We start from the raw sequence: 26,910 nt of genomic DNA on the forward strand, positions 1-26,910 counted from the left end.
TAATGTAGGAAAGGAAAAATTGTTAATTTGCATGATTGGCAAGAGCTATTGGAATGATTTTCAATGTATTTGGACTGAGAATGTTGAGAATAGTTACTGTGGCACAAGAAGGGGGTTGAATTATGTTTGTAAAAATCTTTCGCTAGTTGATAACTTTCAATCATTATAAGAACATTCAAGAAGGGGGGGGGGGGGGGGGGGGGGGTTGAGAATGCTGAGAGTATTCACAAAGGCACAAGAAGAAGAGTTGAAATGTGTCTGGAAAAACTTTTCGTTGCTTGACAACTTTCAATCATTCTGATTTAAAGTTCTTCTTCTAACGTTCCATCGGACGATGGAGTAGAGGATAGATGTTATGAGCAAGATGGTTATAAGGGATGGAAGATATGTAATCTCAAAATTTTATTCTGGTTCACCCGATAGTATAACACCCCAACATTTAGGGATCACAAATAGTAACCAATTAAAGTAATATGCAATGATTTTCAAAAGTGAAGTATAAATGTGGGTATTTTTTTTTTCTTTTCAACGCATTTCTAAAACAGTAAGTGAATTTACATTCCGCCTTGACCAAGGCACGACAAAAGATGAACACAACATATTAAACACAAACAGCAAAATTAGATTCAACAAAGAATGAATTATGCAATGACTTCATAGTTTCGATATACTCCCTACGACTTCCATGTCAGGGAATCGCAGGAAAGCAATATACCGGAACCTACCCAAACCATCAAATACAAAATCATAAAATCATCCTGCAGGCTTAAACCATTACGGTAAGCTTCCCTACCCAAAGGCTCTAGGCTTACACCTGACTCTACTATTCGAGTCTTCTACTGTTCTTCCACGTGGAGTAGCATCTGCAAACATCGTCACCTGTCATGGGCAGTTTGCCGACCGCCCAAACACAAACAATACAAACAAGGCAGGTTCAAGAGTCAACTCACGAAGATAATGTATAATACAAACAACACATCAAGATAGGAAAATGTGTATAGCATATTACATAATAGGCTTAAACTCTAACCGTCCCTGAACTTTGAGCGAGTTTTGAAAATCGTCCTCGCCGGAAAATTTTCTAAAAACCATCATCCTCAGAGTATTGAAAAACAATTTGGACTCGTCCCTCCGACAGCCTCAGATCCGGCCAGCGCTTACGTGGCCGTCCACGTCAATTAATAAAATACAAGTCAGAAAATTAAATTAAAAACCAAAATTACCCCAAATTAATTCATTAAAATTAATCTTATTACCCTCTTAATTAAATTAAAAACCAATTTTTTCCTCTCTCTCTTATTCTCATAAAAATCAAGAAAAGTTCAAAAACCCAGATTTAAGTTCAAAAAACAACAACTTCTTCATCATGTAGTTCAAAAAAAATCCATAAAATCTTCAACAATTTCATCATTTCTGTCAACTACTTTCATCTCATCTTATCACCTTCAAAAACTTTTAATCCATAAAAAAGTAAACTAATTTAATTTTAAATTAATTGAACAAACATAAAACACTGTTAATTTAACAAAGAAAACAAATGGTATGAAGAAACCCATAATCTTCAGACTAACAAACCCATAACCTACTCATCCAGAAACTAAAACACAGCAAACCCAAAATAAAGAAGATCCACAACCTTGCAGCAACCCCTTCTTCTTCCCCAGCCCACAAACCCTAACCCCCAACCAGAAAAGCATCAGAGTAAGGAGCAGCGATGATTTCCTTTATGAGACAGAGGAGGAGAAAACATAGAGCGTGAGGGATCTGCGTAGCCATGGAAACCAGCCACCGCCACCATATGCTCCTTCCGATCTCTGCGCCGCCGCCGACACCACCCACTCCATCTCCTCCTTCAAGTATCCATGGAACCTCCGTCGCACCTAGTCGCCCGCCGTATCTGGTTGGAGATCTTCGATTCTCGTCGTCGTTCTCTTCGATCTGGAAGCAGGGGTTGAGAGGCACCGAGGGGGGAGAAAGAGGGCTTTAGATGGAAGACAAAAATTTGAACAAAACCAAGGAAGAGAGCTTCAATCTGGTACTTCCATGTTTCGATCTGCACAAAACCCTGGAACGAAATCCCTTTGAATAAAGCTTCAAACTTTGGAGCGGCAAAGCTTCAATCTGCTACTTGCATGTTTTGATCTGGTGGCGTAGTGCGATTTTTTGTATGGAAGAAAGGTAGAAATGGAAAAGGAGGAGAATACACTGAGACTCAAGCCTTCTTCACTTTCTGCTACTCCCACAGATTCAATTTCAATCTCAATCTCAATTTACCCTAATTTACCGTCACATAATTTCCCCCCTTTCTATTCCCAATTAACCATTTTGATGAATTAATTAATAAATTATCTTCAACATCTACTACCTTTTCTCCCTCCAATCCCCTTTTTCCCTTGCAATAGCGTTTTGTTAATATGAATTTAACTTTCTCGATCTGTGTTTCTTGGTTGGCGCAACATCCTGATCTGGGTTCTGCTTGTGTTTTTGGGTAGTTTCTGGGGTTGGGTTGAAGGAGATGAAGAAGATGTAACGAAGATGAAGAAAGAAAAAAAAAAGAAGAAAAAGGAGAAGATAACGAAGAAAGAAAAGAGGAGAAGAGAGATTTGGGAATTCAGAGATTATTAATTTGGATTAGATTTTATTAATTCAGATAATTAGGGTGTATTTATTATTCTTTTAAATAAAAAAAGTCACGTCAGACTCTCATTAATTGGCGTAGACAGACACTTAAGCGCTGGCCGGACCTACGACTACCGGAGGGATGGGTCCAAGTTGTTTTCAATAGTCTGAGGATGATTTTCAGATAATTTTCCGACGATGGACGATTTTCAAAACTCGCTCAAAGTTCAGGGACAGTTATAGAACCCTACATAATAAGTTTATTCATAACATATTATCAATTCAAAAATCATAATTTTTGTACCTTTATTATGATTGTCTACATTTTAGCTAATCTACTTTGTGGGACAAGATGTTGTAACATCGTGCTGTGACACTTGTCCCTAGGAACGTGTTGTGTGTTCGGTTGTTTTTGTTCTAGAAGCTTTGGACTTATATCGTGATAATCAAGTTAGGGTTATTGAAGAAGCTTCTGTGCGCCGCTCATGGAATATATCCAGTGTCATCCAATCGTGTTCAGAGGAATTGATTTGAAGTTAAATGTGGAAGTTTTTATCTGCTATTCAAATCTTATGTTAAAAGATTTGGTGCAGATTTGTTACTGATTTTAGTGGAACAACTTCCTGTTTTGTGTATGGACTTTTTGATCTATCAAGCCCATCGAAGACAAGGCCTGAAAGACTGCTACTTATGAAGACCCAAGACCTAGTTTCTATGGGTGCTTCGAACGAGTGATTAGAGTTTTATTCTTAGTTCATACTTGTTGTTCTCTCAGCAGCTTTATGCTCTTCTATTTAGCTGAGACTTGTTGTGTGTGTTGTTTGATCTTGAGATCTATCTTTACTCTTGTGTAAGAGATCAATCACTGTGGCAGTGATTGTGTGTGAGAAAGTGAAAGAGACTCTCATACTTAGGCAGAGGTCTAAGTAATAAACACAGGTAGAGTTAGGTAGAAAAGGCACTGAACAAAGGATGTTCAGTTAAGACCTTTTGTGTACTAGTTTCTCTATAATAGTTTATTATCTTTCCTGGGTGAAAACCCTCCAGACGTAGGTGATATTCCACCGAACTGGGTTACCAATCTCTTGTGTTGATTCTGTTATTTCTATTCATTATCTTACATATCTGAACATTATTATCTGTGTTATGTTGTACAAGATGTCTTAGACATCTGGTAGAACATCTGTCCTACAATTGCCAGAATTTCAATAATCTCACCATTCATTGGTTTCACACCATTCATATGTATCCATGAGTGCAATATGGTTAGCCAAACGACGATTTACCCTCACACGGATATGCGTCTAGCTAATGTTCATTGTCTCTATCGTTTCCCTAAGGTAAATGTCAGTCCACCGACCAATAACTTGTTTCACCAGCAAGGAGTGCCTCTCGTACCCTGGTGACCTCTTCCGTCACAAGGGCCCACGCAATCAGCACACAACCCACACAGTCAACACGAAGCCCACATAGTTGGCACGAATCTTACACATTTGGCCCGAAGCCCACACAATCGACACGTGGCCCACACTGTACGCCTCGAAGGCCACTTAGTACGCCACAAAGGCCACAAAGTACGACATGAAGCCCACAAAGTATGCCACGAAGCCCACAAAGTATGCCACGAAGGCCACATAGTACGACACGAAGCTCACACAGTTAGCCACGGAGGCCACACAGTATGACATGAAGCCCACACAATACGCCACGAAGGCCACACAGTACGACATGAAGGCCACACGGTCATATGTAATCTGAGATCCAATCCAGTTGCTTCGACAAGCAAAGTAGTGTCACCTGCACTTAGTGACTTCTCTAGTCACAACGGCTCATTCTCTTGATGACCGAACAAATGGCTTAACAAGCAAGGAGTGCCACATGCACCCTAGTGGCTTCTCTAGTCACAATGGCCCATCCTCTTGATGTATACTACTAAGGTTATTTTTCTCTTCTCAATTCTCGGATCGTTGACCTTTCTCGTTTTCAAAGTTCATTTTCAGATCCTAAGTCTTCTTTAAAAAGGAGTTCTCTTTACCATATAAAAGTGTTCTATCTTGGATTAATTTTATCGTAAATTCTGTGGTACCCTCAAATTTGTTTGGGTATGGTACCCCATTAAGTAATTTTATAGATTATTATCATGTTATTCAAGGTAAATACTACACCTTTAGATTTTACTTTACTTGTCAATTAGCTTTATCTCATGAAATTCATTTTTTGATGAAAAATGTACGAGTGATGGAAACGAATAATGTGATGGAGATGCGCGTAAAATTACCATGGTTAATGGATGCACAAAGCTAAGAAAAAACAACTTTCAAATCTCATGTCCCTAAGAATGGAACTCTGCATTACGACGACAGAACACAATCAAAATTTTAACTGATGCATGAGTCTTTATTGTTCAACCAACTGATTTTGGGTACCACACCTTAGTCTGGTTTAAGGTACCCCAGCAAGCATATGGAGTTGATCGCAAAGTTTGATGTCTTACGTCTCTATTTATTTCAAAATCTAATATTCAAAAGATTCCCTTTATCCCCAAGTGCTCTTCCCGAGAAAGCCTCGATCCTCAATGCCAGCAGTAGCTCAGACCTCCCGTCAGATCCTACTCGCTAACTCTCATAAACATCGCTCTTCGACACACAGAGGCTTTACAGTCGATATAATAATTGATGCTCAGCATAATTAAACAATCATGAGAACATATATACATGCATCAATATCAATATCATTTCAATGGCATGCTTCAAAAACAATCCAGTCTAAAACAAGCTTCAACAATTGCATCAATCCATGCAAGCGATAAAACATAATCCAGCAAATGGCATAAGCCTCAACAATCCAAAATCATCAGTATGGGTCGATATCTCGACACCTAAAGCGCTTTCCTTCCTAAGCTGCAACTCTGATCCGAATCACATCTTAGTTTTACATGTCGATATCTCGACACCTAAAGCGCTTTCCTTCCATTGTGTAGCTCTGATGCCAAGTGTTTCCGTTTTTCGTACCTTTCACAAGCATACTTAACGCAATCACTAATTGAGCTACTTACTAACTCAAGTCTAGAGCTACGACTTCAGGAAATTTACTCGACTAACCACCCAAACACAAGTTAAACCTAATCTCCTTAATGGATATAAACCATCAAAACAACAATAAACAACGCTTCAATTGCTTTTGACTTAGGAAATCGACTTTAAAACCAAATATTCATATCCTTGTCAAAACAGAAGGTGCAAATAAAGAACACTTACTCCTCTCGTTTCCTTAGAGTTCTTTGTCTCTACTAGGATACTCATTGAGGATTTTCACAAAGCAATAGCATTCTCCTATCATCCTCAAGACATACTTATCAAATCACTTATAACACTTAATGCCTCAACGCCACTCTCAGAATCTAATCCTCAAGTCAATCATCCATTCTCATTTTCCAATCATATACACCTATGGTTCCAAAACCTTATATCTCATAGATCGATTCACTAGTCGTCATCAAACAAGATCTATCCAAAATCATTGGTTGATCATCACTTAGAAATATTTTTTACCCCTCTACGTTTGAATCTCTCAAGACTCAATTGTAGTATAGTAAAGGGTTTTGTCGTATCCACAGGGAGGTTTAATACTTATGTTAACCAACTCAAATGATGGTTAACAAAGAGATTGGTTGTTTGTTTAAGAACATGAAAACATAAATAAAGAAGATAAAAGAGTTGCGTTCACCAAGGTAGATAGTTTTGCTGGGATTAGAGTTTCGATGTCTGACCTCTATGTAACCTATTTATTCACATGCAAATATTGTTCTATGAAATTGATTCCTCCCACCATTTCTTATCTTACTACCTAGTCCTCCGGCGTAGAAGATTATCCACTTAGCTATATTAACTTTCAATCCCTTGATCGATTAACAATAGTGAGTTGTATTAAGCATGAATGTTTGAATAGACTAATGATCTAACTCTATCCCTAGACCTTAGAATCATTAGATGATTTTACCCATTTCCAATTTAAATAGCTAGTTCCCACCATCCTATTAAATCTAAATTCATGTTCTAGGTGATTAATCCAAAACAAGCATGAAGCACAAGGTAAAAATCATTGAATCATGGAAATGATACATATGATTAACTCTAGTTCAGACTCAAGAACGTGTGAGTTCCCTACACAAGTTTGAATCAATCAAAATACCCAAGGGGATCAACCTAAGATATAACATGAAGCAAAAGAGAAAACCATTGATTCTTTAACATAGAAACATAAAATTTGCATGAAAGGAAATCAAATAGATTACATGAGCATCAAAACAACTTGTTCTAATCCCAACAAATGAGAAATTAGATATCCATTTCCATGGATTGCTTTACAATCATAAAAGAGAAGAACAACGATGAAAAACCGAATTCGTGACGGTTCCCCGGCATGAAATCGGCTCCAAAGCCTTCTTTCTTGCCTCCTAGACCTTCCTTGATGATCTCCTTTGAGTTCTGGTGCTGAGCGCCCATGAACCTGCGCTGAGCGTTTTATTGACAGGGAAATCATCTATTCTTTCCACAAGCAGGCCGCTGAGCACCCTCTTTTAGGTGCTGAGTGGAATTTGTGCAGGGACTAATATCTGCATAATTTTCTGTTCAAACTTGAGTTTTTTTCACAAGTTCTATATCCAAACTTTGCTATAGGAAAACATCCCACTTCTCACCCTTACTAATACTCTTCAAAGGCTTATTCAAATTTGTTCGCATCAATTCCAAACCAATATTTCAATCACAAATTCATAATCAAAACATCAAATTGACAATTTCCACAAGAACTCAAAACTGTCTTAAATCATAAGTGGGTAGGTCAAATTTTGAGTTTTGAACTTTCAGAGCATGCCAATTGATTCTTTGACATCCATTCATCATATGAAACATGTCTAAGCCTTAAAAATCAACACTCAAGCTCAATTTACCAAAGATTCACAATCCAAAGCTTCCAAAGACAAGTTTCATGCATTTTCACAACTCAATAGGCCAAATTTTGATATTCTCACTTATAGCACATGCCAATTGGTTCAAACACATTCACATTCCCTATGAAACTTGCTCATGTGTTAAAACTAGCAATTAAATCACAATTTCATCAAAGATCAAATCTCACACTTCAAGTTCATTTGAAAACAATTTTCAAGCCATTTCACAACTTCTCACCCTAAATTTGACAATTCTGAAATTCTTTGCATTCTAAGCCTCAAACTCAATTATATCCATCATTTATAACTTGTGGAGAGTCTTAGAACACACAGTTGAAGCATATTTCATCACAATACACTTCATGGACTATACAAACCCAAATTGACCTTCAATTTTGCAATTACATCACATCATCTTCATCTTAGAGTTCACTAAAACCTATATTAAAACTTGAAAACAACATATAAATCACAAATTAAGATAGTTTGCAAGCAAATGGAGGCAAGTTTTCACAGTTTTTTTTGCAGAAAATGCCATAGAGGGACCTGTATTTCACTTGGAAACGTACAACCACATACCTCAAAATTTGCAATGCATACAAACCATGCATAACAACAATCCCTATGAATCAGAAACACTAAGTTGGACTTGTAGCAACCCTCAAACTCATACTTTGCAGATAAATTTCAAAGGATCCAATTTTCACTCAAATTTTATGCATTTTCACAACTCACCTCCTCAAATTTAAAGATTATTATTTTCGTTGCTTCCAAAGCTTATGAACACACTCAATATATCCATCAAAACTTGTGAAGAACCTTAAAGCACACAATTAGTCAAAGCTTCACAAAATCGCACTATCACTTACTAAAATACATAAAAACATAAATATAACAAAAGCAATAAAAACACTGGGTTGCTTCCCAGGAAGCGCTTGTTTAACGTCATTAGCTTGACTTAAACACTATCGTGGTGACCACAAACAAGGGTTATAATATAACCCCTTCCACTTTTTAGGTCGTTTGACTTGGATTTTATCAAATGTTCTACCAAAAGCCTTTCAAGCCATCAAAAATTCATTCTTTTTCTTTCTTTTCACGGTCCAACTCAATTCACCTACATTCAAATCACATGCCAAGCTATTTACATGCATAAGAATGAATGCAAATTTACAATTTGGTGAAGAATTTGATGCAATATGCTCAACAAACCTATCACCAAACACAAATCATATATGCTCAACATCAAGGATTTCATCATTGCATTGGTGATGTGATAGACTATCAAAATCTTCAAAGCTTACCTCATCCACTTCATATTTTACCTTTGGAGGGCTTGAAAGAATCGGTAAGTGGTGAAGGGTGGGACCCTTTTCTTCTTTTTTTGATGTTTTCTATTCTTCCTCACTTTCTTCCTCATTTTCTTTCTCAATTTCTTTTCCTTCCAAAACAACCTTACCATATTCAGCTATTTGTTGTGCTAGCTGCCCCACTTGATTTTCTAGGTTCTTGATGGAAGCCTCAATATTCCCTTGATTAATCATTGACAATTGCATGAATTGCACCAAGGTATTCTCAAGCTTAGAAATTTTATCCTCTTAGAGGCATAGTATGTCTGAGACAATTGAAACATTTTGAAAGGGTAGTGATTCAGAAGCTTCTTGTTGCTTCTCCTCTTGAACTAACTAACAAAAGAGATTATTAACAACAAGGAAAGTAAAATTGAAAACAACAACTATACACTCTATTTATAATTATTCAAGAATGAAAACTATTGCAATGCAATTAGAATTGACACACCTCCCCGACAATAGCGCCAATTTGATGAAAGATATTTTACCACTCTACATTTGAATCTCTCAAGACTCAATGAAGGTATGAAAAACACTACTAAAAAGGGGGGGGGGGGTTGAATATGGTTTTGAAGTAAAAATGGTTTCTTTTTAAGTTCACGTAAACTCTCGGTTTCAAAGGTAGAAGAGTAAAGAGAAAAGAGAGAAACACACAAGAATTTTATCCTGGTTCACATGAACAAATCCTCAAGCTAATCTAGTCCACCCGTTAAGGTGATTTCGTCCTTCGTCGAATGAAGGTAATCCACTAATCAAAGGATGTTACAACTGCACTAGCACACCTTGCTCAGTGACTAACAATCCTAAGAACTAGAAAACACCAAGACACACAAGTCTTAGTCTTCTCAAGGCTACTAACCTAACCGGTCCCTTAAGAAAATACAATCAAGAGTTTGAAAGTTGTGTTTACAAGAGATTTGTTTCTAAACAAGCAGAGTGTAAACAAAATAAGAACAATGAAGAAAAAGCTTGCGAAGAGAATATCGCTTGAATGAGAGTTGTATTGCAATGCAGTGTCTTAGCTTTTTCTCCCTATCTTCAACCTTTAAAAACTCCAAGCACAAAGTGCTTTTTCCGTTGTGAGATTCTATCCGTTGGAGGGTACTTCTGGAATTTCCAGAACGTACAAAGGCTGATCCTTGTAGATAGACCGGTCAGAATAGTACACTGCGATTGTACTCTTTGATAGTGACATTTTGTCCTTTACAGTTGACTTCTAATCTCCAGAGGCGCGCTTCAAATGTGAACTTGTGAAGCTTCTAGTCGGAGTCACGAGGATGCGTGGATCTTCAGCTTTTGGACCGGTTCACTTCAGAACTTCTGGTCTTCAGAATGAAACACTTGGTCTTCAGAGCCAGCTTTCTAGGGCCTTCAGAGTCTTTAACCGTTCACTTCAGAACTTCTGGTCTTCAAAGTCTTCAGCACTTGATTTTTCAGAGTCCACATCAGAGCTTTAATCTGCAGAACATCTGAAGCATTAAACTACCGTTCATCAGAACGTAGTAAATGTAGAAGCGGTTTGGTGGTCAATACTTTGGTCTTTGACTTCTGATGAAAACCTCTTTCAATCAGAATCAGAACCTGTTTGTTAAATACACAAAAGACGAACGTTAGAGTACCAAAGTTATCCATACTCAAAATATATCTTTGTTATCATCAAAACTTAGAGGTGTACACATAACCAAATCTTGGTCTTACAATCTCCCCCTTTTTGATAATGACAAAACTATATATTTTGATGAATAAAATACTAATACAAATCAGAGTTTAGGGTTTAGAAAGATCTTATCCTGATACGTATAGTTTGTTCATCTCCTTCTAAATCCAAGACTTGAACTTGATTCTGAGCTAAGCTCCCCCTGAATCTAAGACTAATTTCTAGATTCTGAGCTTTATGAAATTATTGATCTGAGCATTCTATATTTGTTAAATATGTGATCAGAGTAAAACAAAGCGTGTTGAATGTGTGATCAGAGCTATGAAGAGCAATAAAATACATAATACTTATCAAGGCATAAATATTGCATCAGAACTATACGAAATTGTGTAGCAAGGTATCAGAGTTTAACCGGTAGAACTTAGAAGCAAATGAAGAGCACTTCTTGGCAGAAGTGAATGTAATATGTGCATTGCTTCAGAGAAGGTTTATGGACGTTACACAATTGATCACTTATTCTCCAAAGAATAGAAGAAGAAAAAAATTCTTATCAAAATATTACTAGTACTCCCCCTTTTTTTTAATCAAAAAGATTTAAAGTGTGAAAAAAAATAGTTGAAAAACAAAAGAGTAAACTAGTACCCCCCTGATTAAATGAGCAAAAAGCGTTAATTGCAGAAGAGGGAAATATAAATAAAAGAAAATAAATAGAAGATAACTAAACTGAATAAATATAAGGTGCAAGAACACAATGCAAAAATAAACAAAGAAAGTATGTGATAGAAAACAAGAGAAAACAAGAAAATAGAAGGCCTAAGTTTCTTTCTTCTTCATAAGCTCCTGTAGCATTAGCTTGATGTCATTGGTGGTTTGTTTGAGCTCAGAAGAATCTTGATCTTGCTTGTCCAGACGTTCCCTGAAGACTTTCTGTTCAGACTGAATGGTGGCTAAAGTCGCTACAATGTCAGAAGGAACTTGAGCAGAAGAACCAATCATCTCAGAACCAGAAAAATCCCAGCTTGAGCTTCTAACTCTGCAGCCTTAGCTTTCAGCTTTGCAGTTTCTTCTAGAACCTGTTGAGGAGCAGCTTCTTTCCTTGCAGCTTCAGCCACTTCCTCTTCTTTTTTCTTGCATTGGGCCTCTAATACATCTTCTTGTTTCCTTCTTTCCTCAGCAGCCCTTTTGGCTTCCATATCTTTTTCCCATGCTTCCTTTCTTGCTTCAGCACCCTCGATATCTACCTTCTCTTCAATTTCAATGTAGTCATAGATGTCTTGAACACGATGCTGCACCCAGAAGAAGAAATCTTCCCATTGTGTTCTAACATAGGCTGGCGGAATGCTTGGGTGAGTGACTTCTTCAAGTTGCCGACGCCTAGTGCAAGCATTTGTACTAAACATCTAGATGCATTGAATTAGGGTAACAGGAGGAGGATCGAAAATGGCTTGTTGAAGATTTGAAGTGGATAGGGCAGAAGAAATTGGAGTTAAGGAAAACGATTCAGAAATGGATGCATCAGATGCAAGAACCATGTCAGACGCACTTGCAGCTAAGATTTCGGAGGAGGTAGGAATAGGTTCAGAAGTAGGATCCTCGGAGTCGGTTGTAATGACAGAAGTTGAAACTTCAGAAGTTACAGGGATTGTGGAAGTAGGAACTTCAGAAGCAATGGGTGCTTCAGTAGGGGCTTCAGAAGCAGATGCAATAGGCATCTGTTCGGAGGTGTTTGGGAAGGTGAAATCAGATGAGTTGACATCGGAGTAATTGGAAAGTGAGACGCTGGAAATGATAGAATCATCAGAAATTGATGATTGCACCGATTGATGAATGAGAAAGGGAGGTGGTGCCAAAGTGGTTGGCATTGGTCTAGAGGAGAGAGTTTCTTCACTAGAGTGGGTGGATGGTGAAGTGGTTTCTGTTTCACGAATTGTGGTCATGTGTGTAGGAATGGCAATGACAAGATTTGTTGGAATGGCTGAAGTTAAATATTCAAATCTTGACTTTTTAGGATGAGGTAGGGGAATGGGTTCATAGGTAATAGATTGAGAAGGTGTTGGGATTGGTTGAAAAGGGATGGGTTGAGAAGGAATTGCATCAAGATGTAAAGTACTAGAAATGCTAACAATAGGGTTACCTAAAGTCCGAGCATAAGTTCTAGCAGCAGTTCTGGGAGCAGGATTTGCAGCCAGATAAGAACTGGTAGACAAAGATTCTGTCTTAGGCTTCTTGAGCTTCAACTTCTTTTTCTCCTCGGGTTTGGAGGAATCAGGCCTTTTGTGCCTCTTGCTTCTGGTAGTGAAGACTTCTGCAGGATTTTCCAGAAGTTCGTCAATGAACTTCTAAGCATCAAAAGTTGCATCCAGAGATGTCATTTCATTCAGATACTCGAGCAGAGCCTCTGGGTTGTCCTGCTTGGTCCAGAGGGCGTAGTCTTCAACTACTTCTCTGGTTCTGAGAATGACTTCTGGAGAAGCATCAACAGGAGCAACTTCCACCGTCTTCACTAACCCCATGTTCCTGAGGTTCTTTGCAATAAACGCATCACCATAGGTAGTTGTCAGATCCTCGGTGAAGTTGGCTTCTTCCAGATGACGCACAAGCCCATTCTCTACGAAGATGTCAGAAAGCAATCTACCGTAGGGAATTTATGATATGACACCCTTATTTTCTCCGTCAATAGTCCTGGATCTTTTGACCATTTCCTTCCAATAATTGAATAGCAGAAAAGGAAGGCATCCAGGTTGCCTTGTCTTCAGACTGTACAAAATGTACTTCTAAGTTGCATTAAAGTAATCCTTAGAGTTCTGGAGAGATCTTGGATGAATGTAGGTCAGGATAATCTTCTGCCAGACTTTGAGATTGGGGTGCAAGTCTTTGAACTTGTAATTGGAGTCAGCTCTTTGTTCGTTGTAGGTTGTGCAGATTTCTTTGTTGATCTGAGACTTGATCAGGGCAGACTTGTTGTCGACGCCATGTATCTGTCTCCCTCTTAGTTTCTCCATTTTCAAAAGCTTTGCAATGGAGATTTCAGTGATGACGATTCTGCGACCCAGGACATGTGAAACAACATAGTTGTCATCACAGTCAGCCTGTAGCCAGAAATCCTTCACAAGCTTTTCAAAAACTGGACCTTGGAGTCTTTTGAAATAAGGTTCCCAACCCTGAGCAACAACCTCTGGCATCAGATCTATGCCATTGACTTGCATGTTCTTGAAGTCCACTGTTACTTCAACAAGAAAATTGAGTTCATCAACTTTGTGCAGACACGTAACAGAAACCTCTCTTTCGTAGATTGGAACAACTTTCTCGATGCGCTGTGAAGAGCCGGCGGCGGCCTCTTCAGCCTAGTGTTCTTGAAAGAATTGTAGAACTGAAGCTTCCTTTTGATGTTCCTCAGACATGATTAGAAGAAGGATGAATGCTTGGAGAACATGATGAACAGGAGAGAGAACAGAGAGTTTTTAGAGAGAATAGAGTTTTTCAAAAACTGGCAATGTGTAAGTGATGTGATCGTGGGTGAGATAGTGGGTTTATTGTGTTTTGAAAGTAACCGTTGGGTAGTTGTAGATCAAAAGGTAAAATCAACGGTTAAAAACTAATGGTAATAATTAAAATAACGTAAAAAGGTAACGCGTGTATGATAAGTAAATGAGACAGTCATTAAACTAAACCTTCCCAAGAAGCACACGGAACGAGGCGTATTACATTCAACGACTTGGAGGGTGTTTCGGGTTTAACTAGGACTTTTGCTCAGTTTTGAACCGAGGCTTTGTTCACACTCTTTTCCCGTAAGAAGCTTATCTGCGCACGTCGCCGACGGGTAGCAACGGTCGCGCCGGACTTTCTGGAGCGATCCCCAGACATCAAGGTCGTGTTGGGATCACCACCTTCAGGGAATTTTTCCCACCGAGCGGCCGTTACAATTCAGTTGTGAGTTAGGAGTATTGCTTAGAATATCCTTTTTTGTATTTGATCGTAAAAACAGTTTTTTACATCTATTGAGGGATGCCTCATTAAAAAACTCCCGCGATGGAGAAAAAGAGTACAACTTTATTTTTGTCCTATTTTTTGCTCCTTTCCGCCATGCCATTGCTCCTGCTCCGCGCTTGCTCTGACTTCCCAATAGTCGCCCCTTCTGATTAGAGTACCACACTAAGCACCTTATCTTTCTACCCCGACGTGCTCGCCACCCATTCTTCACTCTTGTAAGGCCGGTCGCCCCGCTCGGCCACCCTATGGTAGAATGGGCGCTTGCCTAACCTGTTCCCTCGCTTGACGTACCGGGCCGCCTTTGAAGGTTTAAAATTTGCGGCCCCCATTGGTTTCCAACATTCTACCTTCCCTTTTCATTTGTTCTTGTGGCGACGCGCTTGGCATCGCTCCTCTTCAGTCTTCGGCTCGCCCCAAGATTGATCAACTTTTCCCAATTTGCTTTGCTCGCCGCGGATTCGCTGTATCTTCAACTGAACCACACCCTGTAGCGCTGCCCCCTCTTCTCCGCTTCCTTCCTGACACATGCCCAAAAGGGTTGGCTTTTTGAACCTGGGCAACCCCCAGAATGCTGCGTCCTTTTGATTCCAATTGAAGAGGTCAAAATTGTCTTCTACCAACTTCTCCAAGCGCCTTTCCTGATCAGTTGTGAGTCTGGGCTCAATCGCCAATACTCCCCTACTGAATTAATACATTTCCAGGTCCCCAATCACGTTTTCCCAGTGCTCCTCAGCATGAGCATCGGTAAATTGCCCATCTTTCCCTGTCCTGCCATCTAGCCTTTCCTGATTTCAGTTCCTTCTTGATCCCCCGTACCCTTCACTGATCCACAATCCCTGTCTTCTCGCGTTGCTCTGATCCCAGCCCTGAACGCTCTGCTGATCCTGATCGCCTTCCAAAATCTCAATCTCGTGACATCTATGCCCGGCGCCAGCTCCCTTCTTACCATACAAGCTCAGGCAGTTGTAGTAACATTCCCTCGCTCAGCGGATATTTCACCGCTAGGTGGGCTGTCGATATTACCGCACAGAGGCGATTCAGCGTGTTCCGACCAATGATGACATTATACGACACAACTACCTGCAAAACCAAATACCTTACTCGCAAGAGCTTCGCGTTCTCATCAACGCCAAAAACTGTGTCCAAATCCAAGTAGCTGCATACCCAAACCTGTTCCCCCGAAAAACGTACGAAAGTTCCGGAATATGGCATCAGGTCTTGATCTGTTAACCCTAATTGATCAAATGCGTCGCCATAGATGATATTCGCAGAACTACCTTGATCTAGAAGCACCCTCCGCACATTGTAATTGTTTTTCCTCACCATTATCACCACGGGATCGTCCTTATGTGTCTTAATTCCTTAATAGTCTGCCGACGATATCACTATGTCCAAGCGTTGAAAACCAAATGGAATTGAAAACTCTTGTACTGAACTTACCGCACTAACATGCCTTCGTATCGCCGCTTGTGTGTCGCCGCCTCCGCCAAAGTCTCCTGCAATTGTATTGATCGTCCCAACCGACGGTTCGAGATCCTTGTTGAAGGTTTCTTCGACTCCCTTCTTCCTTGTCGCCAATGTCTCTTTCTCGTCCGTTGTTGGTGTCCGACGGCGGTCATCCCACCTGTGATTCTCCTGCTGGTGGTTTCCCTTGTAGCGATTTACCTGTTGGCGCTCGCCCTGCCAGCGATCGCCGCGATCATTCATTTGTGGGTGTCCCGCCCTGATCAGCCTTTCAATCTCACTTTTCAACGTAAAGCAGTCACCGGTGTTGTGGCCCGCTGAGCGTTGATACTCGCACCACTTGGTTTTGTTTATTGCCACCTGCGGTGGGTTAACTTCTCTCTCGCCTTCTTCGACTGTGTGCGTTGCCTTTGCCTCCCAAAGCAGTTCTGTCAAATGCGCGCTCAGGTCTTTGTCTGGCCTCTCTCACCGGCGAGAATCATTTTGTTGCCTCGGGCGTCGGCGCTCAAAGTTTTCCTTCTTCGGATAGAGTTGTTCCTTCGCATGCTTTTCTGATGGCTTGATTTTCTTATCCCTTCGCTTGCTACTTTCTCCCTTCTCCTGACCTTGCCTGTTTGCCGGCGATATATCCTTCTGACGGCCATCTTGTTCCGCTTTCGCACGCCTCCTTTTGAACGCGTCGTCTTCCTCATCCTGGATATAAGTGTTCACCCGAGCGCGGACTTCCGCCATCGAACAAGCTGGCTTCCGACTTCGCTTGCTGTTCAGCCTCCCTGGCTGCAGTCCATTCTTAAAGGCGTGCGCACAGGCTTCCGGCTCTGACTCCTCGATCTTGACAGATGCTGCATTGTACCGCTTCACATATTGCTTCAAAGTTTCTCGTTGTAACTGGCGAACATTATACAGATCATCAATCGTGACCTGCTTGATCTTGCTTGCGGAGAACTGAACAAGGAACTTCGACCAGAAATCGTGGAAGTTCGTGAACCAATCTATCGCCGTGCCTTTGAAAGTTGACGGGAACATTCTGCACTTCACCGCATCAGAAGTTGCACTTATCACCATCTTCGCGTTGAAGTAGAGCAGATGATCCTTCAGATCTGTCTTTCCGTTGTACGTCTCCAGAACGAGATTCTTCATGTTATCAGGAATTGCTACCTCCCTTACCGCGGCCGAGAATGGCTCAAACTCCGCTACAGCCTCCGCCTCCCGTTCTCCCTCGTCCTGTTGCTCAAGGCGATAATAGTCCAACTGCTCTTGCAAGTTATCATTCCGCTACCGTATGTTGTCAACATTGCGGACCAAACGTCTCCAATCTCTGTGAGTGATCGGAGCTTGAGGCAATGGCGATCCGCCTCCTGAAGCTTTCGGCGAGCGTGCTGGAGATCCTTGCTGCAAAGGTGGGGACGGTGGAGTAGGTAATGGAGGCGTAGGAGAAGGAGGCGGTGGAGGCGGAGGAGGAGTCGGTTGCTCAGGTTGCTCGCGACGAACCTCCTCACGACGCGGTGGTGAACCGCGCCTCTACTCCAACGGTTTGCTGCGTCGACAACGACGATTCTCCATCAAATTTCAACCTTGAACTAGAAATTCAACCAAAAACACGAAAATAAGAGGAAATTGCACAAAATTCCGAACTTCTCTCAACCAAAAACAGCAATCCACGAAGTCTGGGAATCGAAATCTACCGATTCCCACATACGGCGCCAAATGTTCCAGCCAAGAACATAGAAAGAAGGTATAGTACCTAGAGTGAGAGGATTGCAATGAGAGAATATAGTGAGTGAGAGCATGTAACCGCTTAGAGAGAGAGTGTAACTGAATCTCAAGGTTGTTATTCATGAAATGAGCTAAAAAGTCCCTTACAATTGGTAACCGCGCCCTATTTATAGGCGAGGGGTTGGGCCTGGCGTATCTAACTATCCTTAGTGGGCCGGTTGGGCCTCTCAGAGGAGGCCCAGACCTGTGGCTTGTGCACCGCCTTTAGGCGAGCATCCCAGGGCGAGTGCCTCTAGGGTCTCGTCCAGTCCAGTTGGGGGAATCTTTTATTACTTCAGCTCATTTCTTCCACTTCAATGCTTATAACTCCTCCCAACAGCTCTTTTGGTCATTATTACTTACTTCTGAAACCTCGTTGCCTTCATTCTTCATCAACCCTTAATATTCTTCATAAATTAGATTCCATGGACAATGGAATTCCTCCTTTAAGTGTCATAATTTGAGAGCCACACATTGAACATACTATCAAAGCATCTCTGTAACCACTAAACATGTATTCTAATGCATAATAAGTCATGAAAGATCAGATTATAGTTTACAAAAGATTTCTTCCCATAGTGCCCTCAATTGCTTTTACATTTTAGACCAAGGATTTAAATGCAAAAAGACTCAACCCTAAGGACTAAAATGCAATAAAAGACTCTAAAAAGGACTAAAATGTACATGGTGACTCTAAAATGGTAAAAGTACTATATGCAACTAAAGACTCTAATAAATAAACTAAAAAGTTAATAAAACCTAAGAAAAAGATAAGAAAGCAAAGGCAAAAATAACATATAAATTGCTATTATCACACCACTATGTGCATGGAAGTTACTTGCTTGAGCTGAGTTTCAAACTCAGCACAAAGCCTTACTTCGAGTTGCGTTGGGGTTTCTACAGCCATGATCCTTCTCTGTTATGCTAACCTTCACCTGTACGTCCTTTCAATCTCTGGATCAAAAAGCAATGATTCAGGATTAAAGTTACCTCCCATACAAGAACACGCAGTAAAAAGCATCTATTACAAACACAAAACTCAGCAAAGAGTAACAAGATTCAAAACAATAAAAAAAAATGTAAATCAACAATTCAATCCAATCCCCGACAACAGCGCCAAAAACATGATACGTGTTATGCAAGTGTACAAAATGCTCGAAGTAATATAAAATATTGTCGAACCATAAAGATTAGGGAAGAGTCGATTTACAAGAGCAATGGTTGCTTAAATCAAAAGAAAAATTAAAAGATAATATAATTGATTGGTTGGTAGAGAACTTAGCAATCTAAAGTAAAGAGGAAGAAACAATGTTTAAGAGCTTATCATTTGGAATAATTTCACCAAAACAAGTGATGCTTTAAAGAATCTGAATGCCTATGGAAAAATATGAAGTTTTCATGCTTTCTATTGTTGATCTGGCCTATATCTCTAAGTGTTGATTCCTCAGGTCAAAAAGAGCTTTCAAAAGACTTCAGTGGCTAAATCTGAATCGATTCCTAGCCGCCTATGATCACTCAAATTGAAGATTAAGTTCATTTAGTTTCAGGTCGTCAACTACTAGTCGTTGCCTTTATTCCAAAGGCTCAAAGGCTCAAATGCTCTACTAAACGGACCCACAGTTCCCCATTTCTAAACCAAACAGACCCCCAGTTCCCCACTTGCATGCATCTCAAGTTCATATTAAAACAGAAGGATAGGCTCATAGAAAGAAAACTCTTTATTCCATATGAAGATTCATAAAGTTAAAACAATAACAACTAAAGGATCCACATCCCAAATGCTAAAAGAAACTTAGCGAAGCATGGCTAAGGAAAACAGGTTTCTAACTTGAATAGGAACCTTGGAAGAGCTCCTTAATCCTTAAACAAGCTAAAACTTCAGAGAAACTAAGATACCAAACTAAAATTGCAAAGTCCTATTTATAGACAAAATGCTAAGCCAAGCCACTATGTGTGCAGACTTGGCTGAAATGCCAAGCCACTATGCTCCCACGCATGTGAGTGCAAGAAGGTGCACGCACATGCGTGCCTTCTTCTCCAGAATGCTAACACAGTGACCCTGCACAAGGTGCACGCACATGCCTGCAAACCTCATTGGAGGGGATCTTTCAATTCTTCAGCTCATTTATTCCTCTTCAATGCTTGTAACTCCTCCCAACAACTCTTTTGGTCATTATTTCTTACTTCTAAAACCTCCTTGCCTTCATTCTTCATCAACCCTTGCTATTCTTCATAAATTAGATTCCATGGACAATGGAATTCCTCCTTTAGGTGCAATAATTTGAGAGCTGCACATTGAACACACTATCAAAGAATTTTGGTAACCACTAAACCTCTATTCTAATGCATGATAAGCCATGAAAGATCAGGCTATAGTTTACAAAACATTTCTTCCCATAATGCCCTTAATTGCTCTAACATTCTAGATCAAGGGTTTAAATGCAAAAAGACTTAACACTAAGGACTAACATGCAATAAAAGACTCTAATGAATCAACTAAAATGCAAATGATGACTCTAAAATAGTAAAAGTACTAAATGCAACTAAAGACTATAATGAATCAACAAAAAAGATAATAAAACCTAAGAAAAAGATAGGAAAACAAAGGCAAAAATACCTTATAAATTCCTATCATCAGTAGACTATTGTGGTTTACAAATAGTTTTGGGGACTAGGTAGCCGTTTAGGTCGGTTGGGAAACCAACGTACCAATTTCCTGACAAGCGAATACTTGAGGAAGAAACTTTGTTCCTCAATGCAAAAAGCTTAGTGATTGATATTGAAGAGTTTGTATCGAAAGAATGGTTACTAACTAAGGCTAGCCAAAAATGGATAAAGGTAGCCGGCTGAAAATAAATGGCATATAGCTAAATAAATAAAGTGCTTGAAAGGTAATGGACTGAACGACTGTAAATGAAACTTAAAAGATGAATAGTAAAGGCATTGAAATGTAAAGGAAAAGATAAATGCAGGAAATTTGTAGTTTTGATTGATTGATGAGTTGTGTTTGTACATATAACCTTTCATCTATTTCGGCTAACCTATAACAACCTATAACAGGTAATAACTCCCGCCACTACCCGCATTTCCTAGTATAACTAAATTTTGTGGAGATGTTGGATGATAATTCCCCCAATCAACCTAGAAGATTTTGGTTAAGCCGAGCTTCTTGCCACAGTTGGTTCTTTGAGCATTAACAGCTCTCTCTACGTTCAATAGGTGAATCGCTAAATGATTTTTTGCACGCGTAGGCCTTCTTGAACCCTTGCAATATATCTTTGTTGTGGGCCTAAGACCTATGTACCTTTCTCCAATATTTTCCAAGTTCAAACCTTTAGCCGGTTCCAGTTTTGCTATCGACCGCTTGCTTTCCTCGGCTAAAACCTTTCACGACTCGTCTGCCATACTGGCGAGCAAAACGTTTTGATTGAGTGATACATATTTACAGAGAAGCAAATTCTATTGTTGATTTTTTAGCTAAGACAAGTTGTAATAGGCTAATCCCACTGTGGGAATTTTAATCTTTGCTATGTTTGGCTTATCCACTTGAGAGTGTTGATCTCAAGCTTCCTACTTTCTAGATTATAACATATGTTTCGCTTCTAAAAAAATTCAGAATTAATCTCTATACAAAATCATATATATTCTCTAATAGTTTGAAACTTGTTAGATTTTTCGTCTGCTTATTTTATATTTTGTTTATGATTCATTTCGTGAGGAAATAATTGTTCTCTATATATTCGTCTGCTTAATTATCTCTATACATGCAGGTAATTAGCCAACCTATTTTTCGTGTGGTTGAAATGTTGGTTTGCGAAAGGTGGCCAGACTCAAGTTTGGTAATGCAAGAGTACCCATTGAGTATTGGCAAGATGAAGTTCAGCTTTAATTTCTTTAGGCTTATTTGGAGGACCATATTTGTCATTGTGGTGACTATTTTGGCCATGGCAATGCCCTTTTTCAATGAAATGCTTGCCCTTCTTGGGGCTATAGGCTTTTGGCCCTTAACAATATATTTCCCGGTGGAGATGTTCATTTCAAAACAAAAGATAAGGAAACAAACAATAAGATGGTTTGGGCTTCAAACCTTGAACTTTATCTTTATGGTAGTATCAATTGCTTCTGCCTGTGCAGCCATTCGTGGGCTGAATCACGCATTTCATAAGTACAAGCCCTTCATGTATAAAGCATAGTTTATGTTTTACAAGTACAAGTTCTTCTTTGAGTAGTTTATTATGTTTTTTTCTTGCTGTATCGGTTCGATGGTTTCTTCAGAGTGTAGGTTTGTAAGCAATTATACTTTCTATTGCAGTGATTATTTCTTAAGAAGTAGAGTACTCTTTTGTACTAGTTATATTTTGTCTTGTATTTGCCTGACGTAAGTGTTGTTTCACTACCGGAGAAACCGAACCCAAAGAAAGAAACCGCAAAAATGCCTTTAATCTAATCATCCTTGGAAAAAAAAAATAAGTACAAGTTTTTCATATGTAAAATTCCTAAATACTTAATTATCAAAATTCAAATTCTATTGTGTTCTTCATATGTGATATTACTCGTTCCTGGAGTCTAGAAAATTCAAGTTAATATTACTTCATGATAATAATTAAATAATACATATATATCTGTAACAAAATATTTAATATTTGAAAATCCAAAAAGTATTTAAAACTTTGTCATGTAGGAAGCTAGCTTAGACTAGAGTGCTTTGTTGAATGTCAAGAACAAAGGGTATATATAACTTATAATATGCAAAAATGATAATAATCTAGACATGGCATAGTCAATGAATATTTATTTGTTAGTCAAAGAGCAAAATTCAGTAATCTTGAACACTCCATTCTCTTATTCGCTTTACCATGACACGGTTAAAAGAGTGGTCATCATGTAACTTCATTACGTGACTATTCAAAATATGGAATATAAAAATCTCATTTTCATATATTACATGCCAAATAACAGTCATATTATAATGATGTTATATTTTACTCCATCTCTTCCTAATAACAAGATGTCATTAAGATTAAGATAATAATGGTTATTATGAAAACATGTAATAAAATTAGTTAATGTATTGATTTTAAAATAGTTTATACAATTATTCATATTTAGCATTAACTAATGCATTAGGTAATGTTGAAGGAATTTAATAACTAGTGATAATGAAAATTTTGGAAGAACAGTGTTATATGACACAACAGCTTTTTGTCGTGTTATGCACGATTCGCATTTTCTGGCGGTTCTGAACCGCCAGAAACGTATAACTGTCACAAAATGCAAAAATTCGAGTGACGATTTCTAGCAGTTTTCACACTACAAGCGGTTTGAAACTTGCACAAATGGACTTCCAGCAATAGACGACAACACCCAGTCGTGTAATACTTCATTTCCCATTTTGGAGTACTTGTCTCTTCCTTGTGTGCTGATTAGTTTTGGAAAAAAAACATTTGGTTGATTATAGGGGCATAGCTGAGAACTAAGTATAGAGTTTTGAGTGGAAAATTTTCATTCAAACCAGTTTATGTCGTTGATGAGTGTAGTATGAAAGTGGTAAAGTGATAAAAATATTTCCTAGATGTAACACCCCGATTTCGGTGGCGTCACTTTAGTAACCAAAAATCAAATAAAGCGGAAAAGCAGGTATATTTTTTTCGTTTGGTTTAAATAAAAAGACTTGTCGAAAATAAAGACTCAACCCAATCGCGATTAACAGCGACTAACATACGATATAAGTACAGCCCTCGCTGCAACTAAAAACATCGTCACGAGTGCCCTCAAGTGACGGGAAGTAACATCAAGTAACTAAAAGTATTGCCCAACGGCAAACAAGTGCGACCCATAGCCAGAGTCATAAGTTTTATAAATACAGTCCTCCAAGAAAGTAAGTCAGCCCAAAACGGCGTCCAAAGGACCTCCTACATCCGACAAACTCCATGTGATCCTCATGGAAGAGAACCACACAAAAAGCTAATAGTCGGGGACCTACCCTGCCCCAAAATAAGAAATGAAAATCAGAGCTATGACAACGAAACCCGATATACTACACGCCTAACATCGACCCTCATCCGATCCTGCATGAAGTCCGGGTCCACGTCGAAGGCTCAGTAGTAGTCATTTCGCTCCGGGTCTTCCCCGAACGACGAAGCATCGCGAAACAATCTGTCAACGGCATCTGACAAAAAAGGCATACATAGCCCCCCAAACACAGGTAGCACGTGCAAGGGTCAACTTACAGAATATAGTATAGAGAATACCAGACAACAGGTAAAGTATAAGGGGTATATATATTGAAGGTATGAAAAACGGTAGAAAGGGGGGGGGGTTTGAATAACGTTTTCAGTATAAAGCTTCCACCTTAAAGATTTTGACAAATCTTTCGAGAACTTAAGTGCTAAAGATAAGAGATAGAAAAGCACACAAGGATTTTATCCTGGTTCACTTGATTAAATCACTCAAGCTACTCCAGTCCACCCGTTAAGGTGATTTCTTCCTTCTTAGAATGAAGGCAATCCACTAATCAGGTAAGAGTTACAACTGCACTTGAAACCTACAAGTGACTAACAATTACACTGACTTAGCTCACACTAAGATTCACTCTCTTAGTCTTCTCTAGGATCCGATCAGCCTTGATCTCCTAAAGGAACTAAACAAACTGTTTATCAAAGAATTGTTTACAAGAGATTTGCTTCTAAAAAGCTAATAGTAAACTCAATGAATTTCAGATGAAAGAAAGCTTAGAAGAATTTAAGTTTGTCTTGCGCGTATGTGAATGCTTCTAGCCGTTTCTTTCAGTCTTCAGCCTCTTTATATACTCCAAGGATTAGGGTTGAGCGTTGCATGGGAAATGCTACCGTTGGAGGGCAGTTCTGGAAAATCCAGCTTCTGCTGTGTCTGAGACTGTTAGGTAGGTCGTCAGGAAGGTACAGTTGCTTTTGTACTTGGATAGCGACTTGACCTTTAAACCTAGGAGACTTCTGATCAGGGGAATGCTTCATATTGGAACTTGTGAAGCCGGTTGATCAGAGTCAGAGGGAAAGCCCAGATCCTCTGACCATTGTTTCTTCTGATTCTGAACTCAGAGGGAAGAACATGGTCTTCAGAGTATCTTGCTTCTGGACAACAGAATTTCACTAATCAGCTTCTGGATCTTCAGAGTCTTCTACACCATCAGAATATCTGAGCCTTCAGTGTTTCTTGGTTATCAGACTTTCTGGATCTTCAGAGCTTCTAGTGACTGAGTCCACATCAGAGTTTGTATAACTTCAGAACTTCTGAAGCTTTTCCACTGTTCATACTGAACATGGTGAATGCGAAAGCGTTGCTTGGGTCGCTCTTTATACACAGTGCTTCTGATTTGTGTGAGATTGAGTTGAGGTCAGAGCCTGTAAATAGCACACTCAGAAAAACACGTTAGAGTACCACAATTGTTCATATCATAAGGTTAACTTGTAATCATCAAAACATAGAGTTGTACTACTAGATCAAAACTTGATCTTACAATCTCCCCCTTTTTGATGATGACAAAACTAAGATTTTTGATGAACAATTCTTAAACATTAAACTGAATTCACTCAGAGTTTAGAGATATAGAATAAGACTTATCCTGATGTGAATAGTTTATCTTGCTCATTCTGAATTCAAGTCACTGCTTGATTCTGAGCTTAGCTCCCCCTGAATCTAATACTTGATGAAAACGTTAGTAAAGTCTAGATTCTGAGCTAAATGATATAAGAGTTCAGAGTGAAAAACTTATGACATAGATGAAAATCGAGTAATCAGAGCGCATAAGTAATCAGAATCACGGACAAGGTATCAGAGTCTTGGGTATCAGAGTTTACTTAGAATCACTTCAGAAGAAGTGCAATGTATTCCTTGTATTTGCCCAGTGACACATCTATGGTCATGAAGGTGGAACTCTTAAATTCTCCAAAAGAAAAATAAATCACACTAACACATCTTACACATCAAAAACTGGGTTTACTCCCCCTTTTTGTCATAAGCAAAAAGCTTGGGGTGTGAAAAACTTAGCTTGAAGTACAAGGTACTCCCCCTTAGAGAAGGTCTAAGTTTAAAGAAAATGAAAACGATGCAAGAATCAGAGTTAGGCGAAATGAATAGAAGAGTTAATGCAAGAGAAGAACGTTTACCACCGGTCAAGGGAGTAAAGAGAAGGGTCAGTTACCAAGAATTTAATCTCGAGAAACTGTAGGAGCATTAACTTTCAGAGAGAAAGTGAAGCCTATATAGAGAGTGGGAGAGAGAGGTAAGCTTCACAACTCGAACAATTTTCAGTAAGGAGAAAAATGGCATCATACATCGTAGCACTAGAAGAGCTGAGGAAGAAGGCCTTCGAGGAGGACTTGTTCCTGAACATCAGGCATCCAGAGGGTACAACGACCATCTCGGAGCTGACACGGACACTGCTGGAGGAGGACCTGCGTCCAGAGTTGAATAGAGACCTGAGGGAATTTCTTGCCTTCGTGGAGGAGGTGCAAGAACTCAGCCGGCTTGAACTCAAGCTGCTGGAAGAAAAAGAGATCTTGGAAGAGAAGCTCAAGACTGCAGAAGAGATTCTGGAGAGGGATGAGCTAAAGGACAGGCTCAGCAACATCCAGTATGCACTGGAGCGTCTGGAGAATGATAGGTCAGAGCAGCGCCAGGAGTGCAGAAGAATGAGGAGGGATCCTCCATTCTAGACTTTAGGGAAAGAATGTATGATGTAAACATAAAGAGATTATGAATAAAAAGATTTTTGCAAACATATGTGACAAAAATATATATAGATATGCATAGATAACCACAAACGAACAAAGTAGAATAAATAAGTAAAAAGAAACAGAAGTTAACAAAATAAAACAACGTTAAAGAAAAAGAAAAGCGAAGAGATCCTAAAACTAGGGTTTATCAGTTCGACGCAGAAGTTCCATCATCATGTGCTTCATTTCAATTAGCATGGATTCATGAGTGTCAAGACGCTGTTCCATGATGTCGAGTCTGGACGAGCTTGACTGAGTAGAACCGGAAGGAACATTCTGAGCAGATTGAGGAGCTGGAATGGAAGCAGAAGCAGCAGAAGTAAACACTACTGGTGCAAGTGCTTGGCATCTAAGAGCTTCAGCCTCAGC

The 26,910-nt window shown here is 39.4% G+C and overlaps 1 protein-coding gene across 1 annotated transcript in view; it reads left to right on the forward strand.

The window, feature by feature from the left end:
- The window catches only part of LOC130737625 (amino acid permease 1-like), a 77,193-nt gene extending 55,212 nt beyond the window's left edge, over positions 1 to 21,981 (forward strand). Inside the window, exon 6 of the mRNA XM_057589445.1 lies at positions 21,559 to 21,981. Coding sequence (XP_057445428.1) covers positions 21,559 to 21,981 — 423 coding nt within the window. The remainder of the gene's footprint in view (positions 1 to 21,558) is intronic.
- Positions 21,982 to 26,910: the final 4,929 nt, after the last annotated feature.

The sequence above is a fragment of the Lotus japonicus genome, chromosome 1, assembly GCF_012489685.1.
Source record: "Lotus japonicus ecotype B-129 chromosome 1, LjGifu_v1.2".
Taxonomy (NCBI): Eukaryota; Viridiplantae; Streptophyta; class Magnoliopsida; order Fabales; family Fabaceae; genus Lotus; species Lotus japonicus.